This window comes from Protopterus annectens, chromosome 2.part2, assembly GCF_019279795.1.
Source record: "Protopterus annectens isolate FY-2018-M chromosome 2.part2, PAN1.0, whole genome shotgun sequence".
In the NCBI taxonomy this organism is placed as follows: domain Eukaryota; kingdom Metazoa; phylum Chordata; order Ceratodontiformes; family Protopteridae; genus Protopterus; species Protopterus annectens.
The window spans coordinates 109,254,503-109,277,610 of NC_056730.1; the positions used below are offsets into that span (position 1 = coordinate 109,254,503).

The 23,108-nt window shown below is 37.4% G+C and overlaps 1 protein-coding gene across 2 annotated transcripts in view; it reads right to left on the bottom strand.

Annotated features, from left to right (window-relative positions):
- ANKRD55 (ankyrin repeat domain 55) overlaps positions 1–23,108 on the bottom strand; it is a 1,456,090-nt gene that overhangs the window by 374,170 nt on the left and 1,058,812 nt on the right. Inside the window, exon 8 of one of the 2 annotated variants that reach the window (XM_044063786.1) lies at positions 3,665–3,832. The exons of the other annotated variant lie outside the window; for it this stretch is intronic. Coding sequence (XP_043919721.1) covers positions 3,665–3,832 — 168 coding nt within the window. The remainder of the gene's footprint in view (positions 1–3,664; positions 3,833–23,108) is intronic. 2 annotated transcript variants of the gene reach the window in all.

The window sequence follows — 23,108 nt, forward strand, 5'->3', positions numbered from 1 at the left end:
AACAGCGATATTTAAAATCTGTCCTATTTTTAAGTCTTTATTCAACCATTATTTTAGGCTTTTATCCAGATTTCTTGAGCTAAGAAGTTGAGAGGTATGCATACCTTTTAAAAGAGTTGCATCCACTGCTTGATCTCTTTCTCGCTCTCTCTCTTAACACACTCACACGCACATGCAGACAGAAACATAAACACACTCATACACAACACGCACTTTTATTATCAGTTTGTTTTAATTTTGCACTAGCTAAACAGCAGACGTGCTGCATAGCAAGCACAGAATAATGGCTTGATTGCTCTCAGTCTTACTTTCATGCATGCATATACTCACACACACAGGCATAAACACACACATGCACACTTTTCTATTTTTTTTTATTTTTCTTTTTTAATTATACACTTATTAAACAGCAAAAGTGTTGCTTAGACAGAGTAAAATAATGGCAGAGATTAAGTCCGTTACAGTTTTAATATGTTGCAGTGAAGTGTTTATCAGTGTGCATTACCTGCACATTAACACCCTGCTGGAGAATGTTGAATGTCCAGTCAGAGTAGTGATGGACATGTCGCCCATTCTCTAATCTGAAATATCATAGCTAAAAATAATGGAACACAGGCTAGAATACTTCATAGGATTATCGGCCAGTCTTTCACATACCAGTTTTTTAATTCCCAATACTCAAGTCAGACAATGACAAAGTACAGATACGTAAACATGCTAAAGTAAGAGATCCCCTGCACACTTCACAACATCTTATATATATATATACATATATATATATATATATATATATATATACACACACACACACACACACACACACACACACACACACACACACACACACACACACACACATATACATACATACATACATATATCAGATCACTTTTGAGGTCACTGCACTTCTAGAAAGGGGCTCAGTGATTTCACAAAATCAACAAGTATCATAATCACTTTTGATGGGCTAACAGTTGTTTGAATGATTTTCATGAGGTCATAAACTCCCTCTTCAAAGCTGTCTGCATGATTCATTTAAATTAGTTAGTCTCAGTTAATAAAATGGCAGACAGAATAATTTGCAGTGGGATAGGGATTTTACAGTTCTGTGTTATACCCCTTTACATAAATACCACACAAAGTGCTCTTACATGGTTGTACAACCAAACCCCCATAAGTGAGTGAATTCTTTCCACACAAAGTTCTGCAACAGATAAATTAAATTGAAGAGCAGCTGTAGTTCAGCCAAGTAAAAACAGAGCTAATTCATCAGCCTCCACATAAAAAACACAAACTATCCCAGCCAAATAAAAACAGCAATACTGAAATTATGTTTCCTCAAAATTCAATAAAAAAGCACAGTTTTGCATATAATGGCTATCAGATATATTGATTTGATTTTAGAGCATCTGATGTGTAGGAATTAAAGGGATAGCGTCTATTTTAAAGAGGCACAACAATTTTAATAACAGCATTGTGAAGAATTAATAGATAAAAATGTGATTATGCAAGGGAATGGAGAAGGCATTTTAATAGGGGACAATCATGTAGCCTTCATGTAGTCCTCAGAAAGTCTTCAGATTCTTAAGTCTAATTGTAGACCAAACAACTTCTTCACCAGAGATGGAGAGTGAGGTCCATTTCTCTGTTTGCTAATTTATATGGAAGGAAAAAAGAAAGCCATACCACGCTGTTGTTACCCTTAGTGATTTTTTTCAGTCCTGGCTAAGAAAAAAATATCTGTATAAAAACATCATCCTTCACTTATTTAAAGGGGACATAATAACATTATAAAGCTCTTGTGATGAACGAAGTATCTGAGACCCTCTGGAAAATGTTGCCATTATTTGCAGTGGTGGTCATTGGCCACCCTGCATATCCTTGAATGTGACAGTGATTTCATTACTTGTTGGATATAATGCATTTGTTGAAAGCTTGATACCGTCTTAAAGATTCCTATTACAATGCTAGAAAAATGTGTTGAGGTTCTGCATTGCATGCTAAATTCCTCATTAGTGTTTTTTGTTTTTATGAAAGCGTGATAATGGTGGGTGGTATGGAGGCTTAGCATGGGGTTTCTCCAGATGCTTAGGTTTACTCCCACATTTCAAAGATATGAAGTAGGTTGATTGAACACTCTAAACTGGCCATAGGTGTGTGTGTGTGTGTGTGTGTGTGTGTGTGTGTGTGTGTGTGTGTGTGTGTGTGTGTGTGTTTGTTCACCAGGTATGGAAGAAAAACTGCAGCTGAGCTAGCCACCCAACAGTGTAAATATTGGCTCTAGATGATTGTCTCTTAGAGTCACACCTTGAGCCCATATGTAAAAATAGGAAAAAAGAGGGGTTGTGGATCGATGGATGGATGGATGATTACATCTGCTATGGATAGGGCATGTTGGCAAGAGAACTTGACTAAACTGACAAGTTAGGCACAGCAGAATAATATGCTGATAAATACATCAAACACTATGCATATAAGATTGGGCAGACATACATTGAAGGGTGAATATTTAATACACCACATGGTGATTGAAACTGTGGATTCATTTACAGTCCAAGGAATATGACTGGATGAAGTTTTGAGCTTTGAGATAATATCGAACAACTGGTTAATGATGGTTATAAAACTATAGGCTGTATTAAAAGTTGTATAACTAATAGAAAATCAGAAATGATTACTCAGGAATGATGACGTCATCATTTGTAAGTTACATTGGCCCTACATTTGGCTTTGGAATAATAATATTGGAATTTTATATTATAGAAGGCTTATAGGTAAGTACTAGGCTAGCTGCTCTCTTGGGACATTTTAAGCTTAGTAGATTTCTCTTGATGAGAATTAAACCCTGCACTTCTTGTTTGTAAGGTAATCACCTTAACCATTCTGCCAATCCCAAATTAAGTAATAGCTATCAGTTTGCAGACTATTACAAGCCTAGCCAGTAATCAGAGGTCAGAATCAAGCTCTGTATCTTGTATCTGTGAGATAAAGACCTTAACCATTTTGTCAGCCCCTCTTCTGCAAAGAAAACCAACATGATTAAACTGGAAAGCATACATTGGAAATATACTATCATCACCAATGGATGTAAAACTTTAAGTTATAATGAAAGATTAAAATATCTGAATTTGTACGGTGTAGTTATGGACAACTACCTCTGGGAAAGCTTGGAGTTATCAAATGGTAGAAAAGTATCTGTCCAGGAGATTATATAGGAATTAGAGATGTACTGACTAGTTTTCTCAGGAAATAGATGACACCTGGAATGGACTACCAAATTATATTAAAGCAAACCACCTGCCATCAGCAAATCTCTCAGAGGGCTGGCCTGTGGTATTCCAGTCTGTCCTTCATCTGCCCCTGTTTCCAGAACAAATCCACCTTCTGATTCTGTGTATTATATTACAACACAACTCAATATGCTTAGTGTTTAAAACCAGAATTACGCATGACAGGCAGAAGTAATGCATGAAAGGAAGGACAGACTAAAACTGCAAAATGATATGTACAGTTGCATGTTAAAACAACAAGTGATAATCAGTGATTTTTTTTTTTATTTCCTTAGGCAGAATCACAATTTTTTATAAAGAGCAAAGCTCTGTTTCCTCAAAAATGTTAATCCTGTTGTTTACTGAAAAACTCCTGTCTTTTCCTTTCATCTTACCTGTTCTCTTGAGACAACAGTCTGATGCATGCTGTGTGCCCGCAGTACATGGCATATGTCAGTGGTGTGTTTTCATTAATGTCTCTTGGACTGCTGTCTACAGTTAGTTCTAGCAATGCCTGAACACAGCTGGCCTTTCCTGCTGCTGCAGCCCAGTGTAGCGGAGTCCTGTAGAAATGTCAAAAAAAAATAACAATCTCAGAAGCCATTCCTCTGTAAAATGGAACACAAAAGAAGTAAACGGAATATTTCATGCTTTCCACGTACACAAAAGAATAAATCAAAATGTTGTTTTACATTATATGTAAATTCTGCATTTTCTGCTCATTATTTTACTGTTCTAAAGCACTGTGTTCCAACAGTAAAACTGTAAACTATTATTGAGGGAAAAACATAAATGCAATCTGTGGTCATAAAGCAGCTAAATAAATACTTCACTTGCAAAGTAATTAGTCAGAAAATGTGTGATTCAAACAAAATGGTACATTGGGTTTAAATCAATAATTATAACAACAGCGACAGTTTGACATATGGTGCACTTTAAAATGTGAGAGAAAGCACACATTAGGATGTGCTTTTAGCTATTTGTGTCCCAGTGGCTTGGTTTATAATGATGACGCTGATGGCTAAATTCATTCCCAGACAGGAGCTAGTCAAAACACATTATTTTTTGTTGCTTAGAGAATGATCCAGAAAACAGTGGCTCTGATGAATATTTAAGCAAGTGAATAATACTAGCTACGTCATAGCAGTTCAATAAAAATGAAGGCCAGGATTGCAGGCCTGAGTTTCAATGACTTCATAATTCCCTGTCTAGCCATAACGTATGAAGTGCTGCTAAATGACTATTGTGAGATTGCGAGAACTGCTGCAATGCTCATTTCTTGTACATAATCCTTCTGTAACAGGTTATACTATGGCAATGTGCCATAGCATTGTTTGTATAATTTATATTTTACTCATAATGGGGGAGTAAGTTGTTTGATCATAATGACACATCCTAAGTAACTACTATGAGTAAAATATGAATTGCTCATACCTTGCAGTGATGTACTGCTATTGTATAATAACTTTTGTGTGTGTGTTTTTTTACACATTTTTTTAATTTTGCTGGGATTTGATATGAGTATACATGTTATTCTTCAAGCTAGTAAAAGTCCTTGTATGACTTCAAAATCTGAGTTACTGCTCCTGCAATCAAGTGTGTACACAGCTTTTCACAAATGTATGCAGTATGTATTGATATATATGACTATTAATTCAAATAATTTGTTGACTCCTAACTCACATAGCTTTGGCAGTTAGGTGAGGATAAATCTAAAAAGTATACTTTTTATGGGGAGCATGCCCCCAGTAAGTACTCCACTTTTGAAACTTGAAACACCTTTCCACTCCCTAAACCTTAATTCTAAAATCACTCCCCTGCCACTTTCAAAATTTGAAAACCTTTCCACTCTCTGAAACTAAAATCCACTCTCCTCCAATCAGCTGATTACCCAAACTCATATTCAAGTTTAAGCACAACTAATCAACTTGAGATATAAGGCAATCAAGCCCCTGGTTTCAGGACAGTGATTCCCAAGTGCTTGGCACGCGAGAGCTTGTAGTACTTGCAAATAAATATTTTTACACACTGACTTCGGTTGCATACTGAATGGGTAGTTTTAATGGTATAGTCAACATGTTTGACAATGGAAGCATGACAAAACTGAATGACTTATATGTCTCAGTTCTTCTCAAATTAATATTATATCCAGAAAAAGTGCATCTTTAAAGCCATCCCTGAAAAAGATTATTCTAACCTTTTATAAATAATGTCTCTGAATTTTCAGCTTTGTGATTGCATCAAGGCAACATACCACACACACATTTGAAGGCAGTGAAACTTGTGTAGCCCATCTCTGTAGTGTAGTTTATGCCACTGGCAGGCATCTGGTATTTATTCAAAATGAAAGAGTTGAATGTATTAAGGGACTGCAATTTTAGTGTGAAGCAGTTCAGAAGGTTATTTTTATAGGATTTTTTTTTTAATTTTATTTTAGAAATTTTACAATAGTAAAGACCATGCAATGAAAATTTTTAAATGAAGTGTTGACAATATAGTAATCAGCTTATAGTGTAATCAGCATCAGTTTGTAATTAGAACAATTCTCTTATTTTGGGATATTTCTCCCTTCTTTGTGCTGGTGTGACCGTGAACTTGGTATATATACGTTTGAGGGGTGTGGGGGATTGCACCCACATTAGAGGTGCAAGGGACTTCTCCCTCTGTGCAAAAAATGCTTGAAGTTAATTTCTTCATCCTTCTGCATTTCAGGCATCATTTTTCAGTGTGTGTAATGCTTGGTATTGAGTACCTTAGCTATTCATAGTAAATCCCTGTATTCCTCTATGCCACACAGCGAACAGTAGATTTAATGGTTTCTGATTCTGTGTAGCTGCTGGAATTGTTAGCATGATGTATTTGTTCTTATCTCAGAAATAGAGTGCACTGCACTTCAGTGAGCAGTAAAAATGTTATTGTGTAACCTGAGGTAATGTATGACAAAGGAGATTTGTAGAACAGTGGGTTAATTTGTATTACTGAACTCGGCTTTCTAGTATTCTTCCATTACAAATTTTGGCCTTTGCCGAATCCTTCACAGGGGGTCTATATTAGAACATCGAAGTTTTAAAACTTTGAATGTTCTAATATCTACCCCTTTTCAGCGAACATTGAAAATAGCAAAGCTGCAAAACATCGAATTTATTCGTAGGGAAGGAATTCGGTTGACTATTTCTGTGGCTTCGCTATTTTCAGCGCTGCAGTGGAAAGTTACGTGTCAGGATCAGGTAAGTGTGCGATTGTGTGGACGTGAGGGTTAGGGCATGGGTTAGGTGAGTTAGGGTTAGGGCGTAGGTCAGGTAAGTTTGCAATTGTGTGGAAGTGAGGGTTAGGGCGTGGTAGGTGAGTTAGGGTTAGGGCGCAGGTGAGGTGAGTATGCAATAGTGATGGTCATTAGGGTTAGGGTTTTGGTTAAGGTAAGTGGATTGATAGTAGTGTATGTACAGTCTAGTGTAGGATTAGATGTAGGATTTTAAGTGTATGTGTGCGGATTGCTGTTTGTTTAGTGTGCTTGTGTTGTGTGTATGTGTGTCGGAACAGTGAATTTTTTTCCCTGGGAAAAAATTCACTGTTCTGCATGTTCAATATTGTCAGAGTTCGGTGAATAGGGGTCGATATGAGAACATTCGAAGTTTTAAAACTTCGATGTTCTAATATAGACCCGTTCAAAGGTAAAAAGTCTTGCCAGGCATTTGTTGTATACTATTTTGTCCTATTTAGTTTGTTCTGCAGTATATAACAATTTATAATTTTGGAATTAAATACACTGACAGTATCCGAGCATTAGTTCACAAGTACAACATGAGAAATTTACTAACAATATTTTTTTGCACACTGTGCATCTGATTAAGAGAACCTTGATAGTATGAAAATAGAAGTGCAACCTGATTTTAATGTGTACATTATGTAATCTCTTTCTCAAGGAATGGCAGACATTCAGAACCATATTTCTCAACCTCTTGGGACAAAAAATATGGAAAAAGCCAAAAATAATGGGGGGACAAATTTTAAATACTGCTCTTATAAACTTAGAAAGTAGCTAGAATAAAGGGTCTTGTGTTATCATGCATTTTCTGAAGGATATGAAGTCTGAATCTCAAATGCCTGTCATTATTTAGTAAATTTATTCATCACTGATTTGCCACAAAAATCCAGAAAATCACAAATTTTATGAGGAACAGACCAGCAATATGAGGCAAAAATCTGGGCATTCTGCAAAAATCTGTACAGTTGAGAGGTATGTAATCAGAACATGTATTTACATAGCCTGATTGTATTTTCCATAGCAGAAATGAAAGTTCTATATGGAACTTGACTAGTAATTATTCACAGCTGTGAAAATAGACCAGAACACTACGAAAATACCTGTAGTAATACTCAAGAAGTAATATCTGAAGGACATGAATAAATGATGGCATTGGAGACCAAAGAATCACCTTGATAGATGCAGTATAGATGTCATCAATTCTTCTTCTTTTGGCTTTTCCCGGTTAGGGGTCACCACAGCAGATCACCTGTCCACTCATGATTGGCAGTAGAGTTTTACGGTGTTGAGTTGCCAGCCCGGCACCCAACCTTCCACAGAATGCACACACACCCACACACACACACACACTCACATCTAGGGCCAGTTTACAGTGTCCAATCCACCTACAGCATGTCTTTGGGATGTGGGAGGAAACCAGAACACCCGGAGGAAACCTACGCAACCACAGGGAGTACATGCAGACTCCACACAGAAGGCATCCCAGCTGAGGATCAAACCAGAGAACCTCTTGCTGTGAGGCAACAACGCTAACTGCTGCACCACCATGACCGCCCAGTATAGATGTAACCAATGGTGACTTCAAATCAAAGGGGGACTGCTGGAGACAGCTGAATGGGTGGGGCCAATGGAAAGGGGTGTGACCAACTAGAAAGAGGCGGAGGTATGCTCAAAACCACAAAAACTGGAACTTTAATTAAATATGCTGCCCTGGGTACCAATCAAGACAAAATGAAGTTGAGAAGAAAAAAAAAATTTCAATGCATTGGCTACATGACAGCTTACTTAATATCTAGATGGAAACAAAAAGGTTGTGAGGCATGGAAAAATAAATTTCTTTTTAAATACATGACTGGAATGCCAGTTGAAATCAAGTATAAAAAAGTAAGCAGTACTCAACTCAAACCATTTCTCCTTGCATTGCAGTTCTAATTATAATTTATATTCAGCTTTATAAAAGTGCCAAGTAACATGCTGAAAGTAGCAATCTCTGTGATACCGATAACCCCACTTGTAAAAATGTTTCTTAGCCAAAAGAGACCTGCTGCTTAACAACAACTATCTATTTGTTTCATGGGGAAAAAATGATTAAAGTAAGTAAAAAATGAACAGCAAACAAGCTCAAGATAAATTGCTTAAAGGTTTAGTGCACAGGTTAAGGACCACACATGATAGATTGGCATTCTGTTTAGTTTATGGGTAAAGCCTGCAAAGATGACTGCAAGTCTCCAACAAATGTAATGTGCTTCTGAAAATACTGCAGTCCTGTTCTTTATTACAAATACTGTCATATGCATTTCAAATGCCTAAGGCTTACATTATTTAGCTATGTAAATATTATCTGCATGGCAATAACAAAAAGGCTTTTAATGTTGATAATTCTTTAACAGTATGCTTATTAAAGCTTACTTGCATCTTACAATCTCAGACAAACTTACCTGATGGTCATTAAAGCATTGCTACTTAAACACAGAGCAACAGGCATTACAACAGCATGCATTTTCTGAATAATAAGAAGTGTAAATTAACAGTATAAAATATGACAGAAAACCAGAACTTTCTGCAAAATTAAGGACAGATGAAAAGCCACTGTAGTACTTGTATTTACCTTGGATGGGGGTATACTTTGCACACTTACACTGCATAACTGCTCCTTGCCTTGCCTGGACACATCCAGAGTCAGTACATGGGAGAATGGGGTACAACAAGTATGTCACAATTTGAAATGTCTCTGGCTGACGGTGATGGCCCTTACATATTTGTCATATCTCTCAGCCTCAGAGCAAGAAATCTGGAAAAGGCCATAAATAGAATTGGGACAAACGCCATAAAATAAGGACAATTTTTAAATATTGCTCTTATAAACTTAGAAAGATAATAGGATAGTAGGTCTTGCATTAATATGAATTTTCTGAAAGGTATGAAATCTAAAACTCAAATGTCTGTCATTATTTTCTAACTTCAATCTTTAATGATTTGCCACTAATTTGCCAGAAAACCACAATTTTATGAAACAATGGACCAAAAATATGATGCAAAAATATAAAATAGCCACACAATGCAGCTGGGAACCTGTCAAAGAAGGGACTTTTTTAATATCAGTGCTAAGTTGAGCAGATGACAAAATATGAGAATCTACATGCATTTCTAAAATAAAAGTAATCTGTAACTCAGATCATTACAATTATTTATTAATTGTAAACCCTCCACGTTTCTTCCAAAATTGCCATTTTGCGGAGGGATTATGAGGGGGAGAGCAACATTTTGAGCCAAAATCGGGGACAGATGGGAGGTCCGGATATATCTAATTCTATAAAGCGATTTATTTGCACATGCCTCTCAACCTCTTAATGCAGGAAATATGGACAAGGCCAAATATTTTGGGTGAACAAACAGTACTAAAAATTGCTCTTTTATAAACTTAGACAGTTGATAGAATAACAGGTCTTGCTTTAGCATGCATTTTTCTGAAGGGAATAAAATCTGAAACTCAGTGTCTGTCATTCCTAAATGATTTGCCAGAAAACCACAAATTTTATGAGAAATAAACCAAAAATAAGAAGCAAAAATCTATTAATTCTGGGAAAATCTGGACAGTTGAGAGGTATAGTTCAGCCAGGAGAACTGTGCAGCAGAAATCCTACACGACGGACTCAGCTCCCTAGGTGTGGACAATAAGTACCACCCCCCCCTAAAAAAAAAAAGAAGATATAAGACAAGTGATTGCTTCAATTTGACTTCATCACTTTCAGTAGCTTTCAGACTCAATCAGTGAAAATATTCAGTAACAAAAAAAGTTTGTGCTTTTAAACACTTGATTTAACTGGTTCCTAATCAAACACATCCAACCAAGAAGTGAGCTGATCAGATAATCAATAAACACCTTCTTGATTGTATTAAATTATATTCCTTGTATAATACAGTTCAGGTATTAGAGGGCATCTTAAATTTATTGTTTTGAACATTTTTCCAGTAAATAATGAAACAAAATCCATGCACCAGTAATGACAAAACTGGCCAATTCAGAACATTTCCATCATAAAAGTATATTCAAACCTCTACAATCCACCAGTATCAGTAATTATGCACAATCACTGCAGAAGTAAAAGTCATCTAAATAGTTCCACATTAAAGAGATCTGCAACTAATGAAGAGGTTGCTGCTAGCAAACAACTTTACATTTCATTGTTTCATCTACAGATAAAGTGCCTGTTGCCCTTGAGGAATAAATTGCCTATGTTGCATTAAAAAAAATGATAAGCTAGTAATATTGCAATAGGGAATGGATGGCAAACTGATAACAGGTTTATAGTTACTAGGTTTCTCCACCAAAGAGGACATTCTCAGGGCTGCAGCATTCACCTCCTTTAAAAGTACAACACAGTACGGCATCAGCAATGCATCTAAATACTGTGAGAGTAGAGCCCACAGCCTTCTGCATCAAAAGCAAGTATTAACCTGTTATGCTATTAACAATACAAGCAGACTCAGCATAAGGAGCACTAAACTTCTCTTCCCCTGAAGCTCTCAGCTTCTTGTAAAATCCACTCGACACTCAACTATATCTCTCAACTTTGCAGCACAAGAAATCTGGAAAAAGACAAAATTTATTGGGGAAGGTCAAAAGCACAAAAACCAGGGAAACATTTTAAACATTGCTTGTATAATCTTGGAAAGTTGCTAGAATAAAATGGGCTATCACCATGCATTTCACTGCCAAGTCTTGAACCCAGTCAGAGTGCCAAACCTCTATGCCAAATCAGCTGTTGAAGACTGAAACTTAAATGGCTATCATTTAGTGAATTCAGTTCTCACCGTAGCTCTCAACCTCTTATCACAAAACACCTGGGCAAAGCCAATAATGGGGGTAAACATATTCAGTGAGTTCAGTTCTTACCATAGCTCTCAACCTCTTAGCACAAAAAACCTGGACAAAGCCAATAATGTGGGATGCAGCCCCAAACTTAGGACAATTTTAAAATATTGATCTTATAAACTTAGAAAATTGCTAGAATAAAAGGTTTTTGCTGCCATTTATTCTCTGAAGAATATGAAGTCTGAAATTCAAATGCCTGTCATTATTTAGTGAATTCAATTCTTCACTTATTACAAAAATCCAGAAAACCACAGATCTTATGTGGAACAGAACAGAACAAAAATATAAGGCAAAAATCTGAGCACTTTTCACAAGTGGTGGTGGGTAGAAAATTCAGGCTCTTGCTACCTGTACCCAAGGTACAGGGTTTGAGCCTCTGTAACTTTAGCCACCAGGTATATTTAACTGGGGCATTTCTCTCTCTCACACACACACACACACACACACACACACACACACACACACACACACACACACACACACACACACACACACACACACACACACACACACACACACACACACACACACACACACACACACGCACACAGCTTCTGAACCCAATTCCCTTGCAGTTGATATCCATCCACATATGTGACTGCAGACTTTGTAGTCTGATCTCCTTCCAGTCTATGTGGTTACAAACCACAGAGACTTCTGTACATGGATGTCTTCTCTTGTAATCTGGACTGGCAGTCCAGATAGGAACTTGCTGAGCATGCATGAGTCCAGATATGAACTTGCCGAGCATGCATGTGCAGTTCCGGGACTTGCAGCTAATCATTTTTCAATTCTGTTTACAGCTGTGGGGGGGGGGGGTGCTGCAGTCCAATAGCATGAGCCACCCCTGGATAAATATTAGGAGAAACAGAGTCAGCAGTTATAATTTAAATTACAAAATTCAGGAAAATAATTGGAAACTATTTAATGTTAGAAAGGTACAATCATCTTTACGTGCAGAAAATGACAGATTCAGGTTTATTTGATTTCTTAGAATCTCAACTTACAGAAAGACAGTTAACTATCCCACTTTTTTGTGACAGCTTTACTTTGCATGTGCTGCTCTTCACAATACTGGACATACAAATGTGAAACCACACAAAACTACTATGATAACACAAAATACGTGACATGTAAGTGTTTACAGCAGGGAAGTCACAACTCAGACTGTGCTTATGTGGACAAGTGGGAATAGACTTATATACAATAACTCTGAAAAAAATTATCTTCCACTTTCAGTTTAAATTTTTATGTATCTCTCACAGCTTAAAAATTGTCACTGCCCATCCACCTCTCCTGCTTCTTATTTAAGCCATCTATGAATACCATTCTTGACCCCACTTAATATTTGTGCTACATTAGTAACAGCAACATATTTTGCAAAATCTGGTACACCCCAATGTCTATCTTTTTTTCATAGGTTCATAGGTAGGTACTAGGCTACTGGCCCTAGGGTCTATATAAGCCTAGCCAAAAGGTACCCTGGCTTTCGCCACCCAAGAAAATTATTTTCCTGTGCTACTGTCGAGCAGAGCCACAGAGGTGATCCCCGGGGTGAATTTCCTATCTCCCATCCAATCATCACGATTTTTCTTGAAGAGTGCTAATGAGGAGCTTTGTTTGATATAAATAGGTAGTTTGTTCTAGAGTATGGGAAATCTCTGGGACAGGAATCTATCCCTCCAGCATGTTCTGTTTATTGTGGTGACAAGGTTTAAGTCCCTAGAGCGTGTAGCTCAGAGGGATTGGGATTTCTTTAAGTAGAGCATGTCCAAAAGCTCTGAGTTTGACATGGCTTTGTGTGTTAGGCAGAGATCTCCTCTGAGTAAGCGATATGCGACGGAGTAAAGCTGCAGTTTTTTGAGACAGTCTGCATAGGGCATCTGTTTGAGGCCGGTAATCTTCTTTGTGAGGTATTTCTGCGGCCTTTCCAGTTGCTGTAGATGTCTTGTGAGGTACATACCAAAAGGAGCATTGTACTCTATAATGGGTCTAATGAGTGATGAGTAGAGGGGAACAATGACCTCTTTTTTCCTGGATGAGAAACATTTTGTGAATGTCCTTTCCCTAGGTCTACACTTATTTGTTTCCTTCTGATTACTGTTTGCCTGTTCTGATCAGTGTTCCTGGACTTCTTTATTTATTTTTCCTCTTAGTATTTTTTCTATTATATTTGGAAGCTCACTTGTCTATTCCAGTTCTGCCCATCTGTAACATGCCCTTTCTTTCCCCTTTACATCTCTGTCTATCCTTTTACTTCTACCTTCATTAGCATGGCAGAAGAGTCTACAATGTAACTTTCTTGTACTTCTAAAGTTTCCATGCTTTGCACTAAGTCTCTTTTTGCCATTATCCTATCTAGTCTGATGTACTGTATTGAGCTGTTTTTGGCAAATTTATATTCTCTTGCATCTGAAGGTGTGTCTTCCCCAGAAATTTCTCCATTCCCCGTTCACCTCGGGTTCTTCTATATCAAACTTCATTTTTGGTTTGTATTCAGTTCTACTTAACAAATTGTCCTACTCTGGGTTAGTTGTTACATTAAAGTCCCTCCCTATAACCATGGCCCTGTCCCTCATTGCATGTTCCATATTTCAAAGAATCTGCTGAATAAATTCTTGTTATAATTATCTGTGGTATTTAGTTTCTCTATTTCCCACATGGTTCACTTTATCCTCCCCTGCCAGCTAATCAATATCCCATTCTTTTTCACCAACCTTTTCTATTACTATCAGCTACCCTCTTTTGAAAAACTGTTGTTACCTCTCATTCTGCACTTTCTACTCTTTTATCCCATTCCCATTTCAGGTTTTCTCAGCTCAAGATTTTTGTCTTCCTCTGTTGCCCTCAGTTCGTGTCCTGTGGTAGGACTATGTTCTCTTTATTAATCTTTCCATCTTGAGTGACTCCAGTGTTCCCGACCTAAATACTCTTATTCACCTCTACTGGCCAAATTTCATCTTCCATGTTCCATAACCTCCTTTTAAACTGAATCATTTGTCCCTTGGCTAACCCCTCATCTCCCCTTGGAATATGGTACGTCTTCCCTAAGTATGCAGTGATTTTACGCAGGAATTTGCCTGTAATTCATATCACCTTCTCTTCCTTCCTTACCCTTTTCATCCATGAAGACATTGTTTTTTCAGGCTTTCCTTCTTTGAACCGTTCCATGTATTCCCTTTTGCCCCTTTGCCTTTCCCCAGGGTCTCAGCTTTGCCTTGCCTTCCTTAACCTTCTTCCTGTTACTTTCCCCTGTTGTTGCACTTGTTTTCTGTCCTGCAACCGACTAGTTTTTCCTTCATCTTCAGTTATTCTCTGGGATGTGTTCATGGGTTAAAAAAATGAAACAGCAGACGAGACCAAGTAAAATAACGTTTCCAGGCAGCTCCGCAGTAAGATGGACGAAGTGGTACAAGTTGATAAATTTCTTTAATGCCACAACAGGAAAATATAAAGAAAACTTGATGTTAAAACAAATCCAAATGAAACTAAAATCCAGACAAGTTTAAAAGCAAATGTAGAACACAATGTGTTCATGGGTTCATAGATTCATAATTAGTTAATAGGCATGCAGTGCAGGAGCCCATTAGGGAGCCTAGCCAAAATTCCTAATGGTCACAAAGCACTGTCTTGTTAAGTGACTTGCTCAAGATTGCACAATAGCCAAATGAAGATAGATTCAAATCCTGTACCCTTAGCATGGGAAGTGGCTCATAAACAAAACAGAACTTTAGTCCTTTGTACCAAATGCCAGACAAGCAAAGTGTATGACTTATGTTTACATTAACAATTTCCTTGCACTGATACCAAGAGAAATACTAGCCTAGACCTGGTGTTAATATCGATTATATGTTTTGTTAAACCATACATTTTCCTTTTGCCTATTTCTCATATAGTTATTTCAAGAATCTACTACCTCTGCATTGTCTCAATCAAAATATCCCCTAATAGATGTCATTTTACATTGTGGAGTCTCTGGCATAGGCATTGTACAACAGACCAGGAAAGGGGCTACATTTATTATTTATTTATTTATTGACATTTGTTAACCGGGTTGGTCCAACTGGGCTTGGGGCCCATTTTCAGTGGAGACCCGAGGAGAAAAGCTCCAACATAGAAAAATAGTTACGTGAAAACAATATTGCAGTTAAAAAAATGTTTTAAGCATATGCATATATGAGACATAGTACAAAGATCAAAATAAATTAGTTTATACAGCATTAGTAAAAACAAAATAGAGAGTTTACATGATAAGACAAAACACAATATTTATACAAAATTTCAAGCGTTTCAGGACCTTGTGTAGATATTTTTGGTCTGTCTTGTTATGTTACTGAATTAGAAGTTGAGGATTCTTCAGATCTGGTCAAAAAGATATTGTTGTAATTGGAGAATCAATTACTAGAGGAATTGCTACTTACCTTTGCAGAGAACATAATGAGCATCAAATAGTGTTACACTTGCCAAGATCAAAAATAGAGAATGTGAAATAAGCCTTAGAATGCCTTAATGTAAAGAAGTACGGATCTGTTTTTATTTGGGTCAGTACAATCAATCTCATCAGTAGGGATTCTCTGACTCTTAGCAGAGAACTTACAGCCCTCTCAGATAGCATAGCTTGTACAGGTGTTAGGATATATTTTTTAGCACATCACATAAAGAAAGGAGAGTCATGTCACCATGAATGAAAACATTTTTAAGTAAATACCTGCATAAAAAATGTCCCATTTAAAAAAATGGAAATGAGTAGAGCATCTGAGCCTAAGTTTGGGCAGCCATGTTCAGATAGGATGTCAAAATCAAGACAGACAATTTTTGTAGCAGATAATTGACAAACACAAGGCAGGATTTTTACTGGGTCAAAAATTTAACAGTTCACAGATAGCAACATTTGATGCATCTCTGATGGTTGTTAATGCCAGATGCATTAATAGTAAAGTAGTTTCACTGGAAAATTTCCCGTGTTCCCTCAAGATTGTTGTTGTTATGGTTTGTGAAACATAGTTAAAGAACAATGACCGGAAACTAGTTCTGTCAGTGTATAAAGGTTTTTACTGTAACAGACATTCAAACAAAAACTCAAGTGGAGGTGTTATGAGATGGAGTAAAGATCCTTATGAGACTTGTTATTATTACATGTTCCATGATAACACCAATACTCTAGATTGTGTAACTGTGACAATAAAGACAACCCTGGAACATATAACAGTTGTTGGACTGTATAGACCATCAAAGTCAAGTGCTGAAGACCTATAGGGATTCATACATTTCTTGCATTAAACACAGGAGGGAAGAATAACAGTGGCCAGGAACTTAAATTTACCTTAAATAGACTGGAATAATATTGATTCAACAACATTAGTAAGAACATTAGTAAGACTTCTTCGAATCAGTCTCCAGAGCTGTGGACGAGGGTAAGGCGGTCCACAGAGCCTATCTGGACCTCGCCAAGCCCTTTGACATCATCCCCCACTCTGGAATCATAGATAAACTTATTAAGCTGGGCATAAATCCTATGTCACTCGATGGGTTGCCAAATGGCTTACTGACAGAACCCAGACTGTAAAAGTAGCTGACTCCAAATTCAGCTCCAGGCAAGTGACAAGTGGAGTAACTCAGGGTTCAGTCCTGGGACCACTCTTGTTTGGCATCTACTTCTCGGAAGTACAGGCCAACACTAAGGGACTCTGGCTAACAAAGTTCGCAGATGACTGCAAACTGGCAGCCATTACTGAATCCCCAAATGATGTAGATATTCTACAAAAGGGTCTTACAGAAACAGATGCTTGGTACCAGAGCCATGGGCTCAAGCTTAATGCCAAGAAATGTATAGTTATCCTCTTTGGGAAAAAAACATGTACCCATGACTTACCACATAGGTGGCAGTACACTAAGCACCAAAAGTGTGATGAGAGAATTAGGGACACAGGTGGACAGTGGTCTCACCTTTGATAACCACATTGCCACAACAGTCAGGAAATCCTTCATGTGGCACACCTCATCACTAAGGGCTTTTCATCAAGTAAAAAGGAGGTCATTGTCCCACTATACTCATCCTTCATTAGACCCATTATTGAGTACAACGCCCCATTTGGTGTGTACCTCACAAGACATCTGCAACAGCTGGAAAGGCTGCAGAAATAACTCAGTAAAAGAATCACAAGCCTAAAGCAGATGTCCTATACTGACCGTCTAAAAAAACTCCAGCTATACAATGTGGCATATCGTCTACTCAGGGGTGATCTCTGCTTAACATACAAGGCCATGTCAAACCCTGAGCTGTTGGACATGCTCCATTTAAAGAAATCCCAATCCCTCAGAGCCACATGCTCCAGGGATCTAAACCTTGTCATCACAATGAACAAAACATGCTGGAGGGATAGGTTCCTGACCCAGAGACTCCCCCATACTTTGGAATAGACTGCCCATACATGTCAAGCAGAGTACCTCCTTGGTGCTCTTCAAAAGGAACCTTGATGATTGGATGGGAGATAGGAAATTCACCCCGGGATCACTTCAGTAGCCCTGCTAGACAGGGGTCCAGGGAAGTAAATATTGTGGGAAGAAATATCCATGGAATTGTTATGGCTAGGCTTGTGTTGGCCCTAGGGCCGATAGCCTAGTACCAACCTATGAACCTATGAATCTATGAACATTATTTACAACTTATGCTCAGAAACAACAACTGCTTCAGAATGTAAAAAATCCTACCAGGGAATGGAACATATGGGACATTGTTTGCATTCCCAAAGAAATTACTGTTAACTTCATGGCATGTTTTATTACCTTTAACATGTAGTGATATTGGGGTTAGAATGGTTGCTAGATAATTCTGCCAAACTGAAGTCTAAACTAATGCATAAAATTAATTGGAGTGATGCATTCAGTGGAAAAACTGTAAAAGGAATGTGGAAAGTTTTGAAAAAGCAATTGTTTGAATGCAAAAAAAAAAGTTTAACATCACGATATAGGCACACAATATCCAGTGGATATATTTCCAAAAGAATAACAAAAATGATAAGAAATGGAAAATAGGTCAAACTACAACTTTGAAAGTAAAATAAACAAGTTGGACAGATGAATTAAACATAGTGTAAGACAAGATCAAGAAAAAGTTGAAGAAAATATACATTGAAAATAATATGAAACCATTTTATAGATAACATGGAAGGAGGACAGACATGCAAACTGATAATATGTATGTAGATTCTAAAATGTATTTTCAGGCACAACAGATTATAGATATAGTTACAAAATCTTATGCAAAACAGTTTGGCTCCACAAGGGGGGGTGATAAGTTGTTCCAGTGACACCCAAGTAACCTCTGGTACTGAAATCAAATTAGATTATACTGAAAAAAAGAACTGTGCAAACTGGATTTAAACAAAGCATAGGATGGAGATCAAATTAATAATATAGCCTTGAGAACACTTTAGCAAGAACTTACAGTACCATTACATCTAGACATGCATTTGTTAAACCTGTCTTTAATGGAAAGGGGAGTAGGACAAACCCAGAATCATACAGAACCTTAAGTTTACTTTCATGTTGTGGAAACATAATGGAGAAGGCAATATTGGATAAGGTATTGTCAGAACTGGAAAGGTAGGGACTTGAAACCGTATATCAGCATCCATGTGTTGAAAATGGATCTACTACCAGCTGTAAAATGACGTTCGATAACAATATGATAACAGAAAAATTGTGCTGTGATGTAATTTATATAGATTTGACTAAAGCATTTGATGGGTTCGTACACAAAACACTGATCAATAAATTATAACAACTAGGTATTGATGTACTCTTGATAAGATGGATAGCTGCATGGCTTACAAATAGGACATGGCAAGTGTCATACAGCAATTGGACAGGTGAAATTCGAGGTTATAGAAAGAGTGTTCCACAGGGCTCTGTCCTTGGCCCATACTTGTTTTAGAGTGTATCTTTCAAATCTATGTTTTTCATCTGAGGTATTCTATACAACTTGAAATTAGGTAAACTGATTACATGCGTTACAGATAAAGCTTGATTGCCAAAGAACTTGACTAAATCGACCATTTGGACACAGAAGAATAATATGATAATAAATGCATCAAAAAACAATCACGTGATTTAAGAGACAAACTAAAAGGTGAAATTTTAGTACAGCACACATTGATTGAAATTGTAGATTTATTAGTTTTATTTCAGGACCTGGGTAAATGTGTAGAAAAATCTTTGAGGTTTTCTAATCATATCAACCAATTGGTTAATGATAGTTTTAGAACCTAAGATTGTATAAAAAAGATTTATAAAGTCTAGAAAATCAGACATGATGAAGTTGTTGTTTATTAGTTACATTAGACCTAAACTTGAATATGGAATAACAATATGAAAAAATTACAAGAAAACAAGCATGAGTAAACTGGAAAAGTATATTGTAACTATACCAAGGGTATACATGGATGTCAAAATTTAAGTTATTATGAAATATCTGACCGTGTGCAGTGTATCATATAAATAGTTAAGAGGAGACCTTATTCAAGTATATGGAGCATTTAGCGACAACTATCTTTGAGAATGTTTGAAGTTATCAAAACGTACTAGAGAATCATCAAACAACGTATGTAGAAGATTCTATAGAAAGAAGAATTGTACTAATTGGTTGCAGTGGTGGTGCTGCGGTAGCGTTGTCGCCTCACAGTAAGATGTTGTCCTGTTCGATTCTCAGCTAGAGTGTCTTCTGTGTGGAGACATGCTTGAATGGGCGTACCTTCACTGAAGGTTGTGCGTCAGGGCCGGCAACTCGGCACATAAAAATCTACTGCCAATTATTAGCGGACCGGAGTTCTGCTGTGGTGACCCCTAACCAGGAAAAGCCGAAAGACACAACAACAACTAATTGGTTCTGAGAGAGAGTAGCTGATGCATGGAACAGACGACCAAATTACATTAAAGAAAGTACTAGTTTAGATATTTTTAAGAATAGCCTGGATACTTATTATGGGAACAACTGTTTTGGTATACTGGCAGGCTAGAATATTTGTAGATATGTATGTATGTGTGCATTATCTCTGTTGCTTCCCAGTATCTTTCCATATTGCACATGTCTCTCTTCCAGAGCTTTGCCAATCTTCTTCTGGCCCTTTCTTATCAATACATCACACTTAAGTCTTCAGATGTATTTGAAAGGCCACCCTCCCACTTCTAATTCTGCAGGTGTGATCTCTTCCTGCTCTGAGTCCTCTTGGATTCAGTAATTTGGTATATTTTCAGGCATTCACACCTGACCTTTGGATTACCCTTTTCCTCTGTGTCTGGTTTCTCTGTTTTTCCTTCTAACTTTTTCTTACTTCTCTTGATTGTGTTGGTTTCCTCTATTTCCCCTGTCCATTCCTTCATTTGTTTATACCCTCATACCTTTCATTCTGTGTGTGTTATCTTCTCTACAGGCATCTCTGCATCATACACTCCCTGTCTGTCTGTCTCTTTCCTAACTCCTCCTACCCTAATGCCCTGGGCAGTTGGTTCTCACATTCCATCTGCTCATTTTAATTTGAATGTTTTACTGGTGATCTGTGATTCTGGTTGCTGCTTTTGGTTAAATTATTAATGACTTTTTCAATGTTTGCCTCATCCTGTAACTTGACTATCCCTTTTCCACTACAGTTAATTGGCTGCATAGTTTATTATTACTGCTATTCTTATGGCTCTCAGTTTCTTTATTTTGAACAACAGTACTTTAATTACCTGAAGAGAATGTCTGCAAACTCCTCTACAGTTTTAATAAACATTCTTCTGTAAGGGGTTACCTTTTGTGTTCTGGCTTGCCTGGGGATTTTCCTATTTTACTTTAAAATAATGTATTCAAATTAGTATGTGACTAAGAAGGGGCTTCTTTTGTCTCACTTCTCTTTTTAATATTGTGGAGACATTCTTTTGACAGCTGTTGCAAATGTGCCATTATAAACCTTTTTTGCAGTACCTCCAGTACCCTTTGTTCCTAGATCCACTGGAGGTATCTTTTCATGAATTCCTAAGACTCAGAAGTTGTTTAATCAAGATTTGTTTTTTGATTAATGCAGCTTGTGATTTTGCCACTTTAAAAGTTTTTATTACTCTCCAGAATTTATGTGTTTAAGCATTTTGTCATCTTTGAGGCACTTGGCTTTTTCTTTCAACTGTTTTCTAACTTTCTTGGATTGCTAAATCACTATTTATTATCCTAACAGTTTCTGGAAAAATATGTACATGTGCTCCTTTTTTCTGTGGGAAGCTTTGAAGGCAGTTATCTGATCCCCCTCTAACTTCCTTTTCAATTAAACATTGTAATGCAAAGGGAACCACTTTTTGCCTTCTTTTTCTGCTGCCTTGTTCCAGAGTTTTCTTCCTAAGCAGTCATCTTGCTTGGGCAGGCTGGCACTCCTTGTAACCCTAGGCAACCATTTACCACCATATTGGATGTCTCAGGTAGGGTATTGAAAGTACCTAACTAAAATATGATGGACCTCCTGACTTCAACTCTTATCACATACCAGTAGCACAAGGTTTTACTGTGGTCCTACTTGACAGAGTCTTGTTGAGTCTTTATCCACCAGGGTTTGTTCAAAAGAAGAAATGAATGGTTCCAGTTTGGAATAAGTCAGCAGAATTGGATTTCAGAAATGCAGAGACAAAATACAAACAGACAAGCAATAACTAAATTAAAGCTGCTTTAGAAGAATTACAGTAGAGTAATTTAAGTGCTTGCAGAGAATATAGTCACCTGGGTTTGAATCCCATCACTTCTAACTTGCTTACTTTCTAGCTTTGAGAAAGTCTCTTAAATTCATGGTATCTCCTCATCCTAAAGAAAGGAACCACTGATAAAAATGCAGATAATCTGGGTAGGATTAGTGCCCTGGGGTCTAATGGAGCCAGAAGGTACAGGTGGAAAATGGGAAAATGAGTGTGTGTGTGTGTGTGTGTGTGTGTGTGTGTGTGTGTGTGTGTGTGTGTGTGTGTGTGTGTGTGTGTGTGTGTGCGTGTGTGCGTGTGTGTGCGTGTGTGTGTGTGTGTGTGTGTGTGTGTGTGTGTGTCTTGCATATGCATCTCTTGCTTTTTTTTTTTAATTTCTCCAAATCTTTTGGGTTTCTAATACAATGTCAGGAATGGATCCCATTCCTAAATCAAAGTATGATCAAAGTTCATGAAATTAGCATTGTTTCACTCTTTGATGTCAGCCAAAAGTGCTCTTCACAGCACCCGCAATGTGCCCAGTAATGACTCCTTCTGCAATTCGTATGGAGTTACATGTATTAGTAGCATATTTAAGTATGATTGTAGACTCTTTTTTTATAAGACCTGTTGCTCCTAATACTATTGGAACTATCTGGGCATCTTTCTTCCACATTGCTCTCATTTCTGCTTGCAAATCCTGATATTTTATAACTTTATGTCTCTCTGTATGCAGGACACTGTAGTCAATGGGTGTTGTGATTTCAATGATCAATGCTATTTTTGTCTTCTTTTCTTGGGCCATTATATCCAGTTTTCTAGCATCTATTGTTTGAACTGTTGGTAATGGATGATCCCATGTGATGTAGACTTCATCATTTTCTGTGGGGCTTTGTAGCTCATGTTTCCAGTGTTTTTCAGCCACTTCAATACCATAATGTTTGCACAATCCCCAGTGCAGCAGTCATGTCACATTATTATACCTTTCAGTATACAGTCCTTC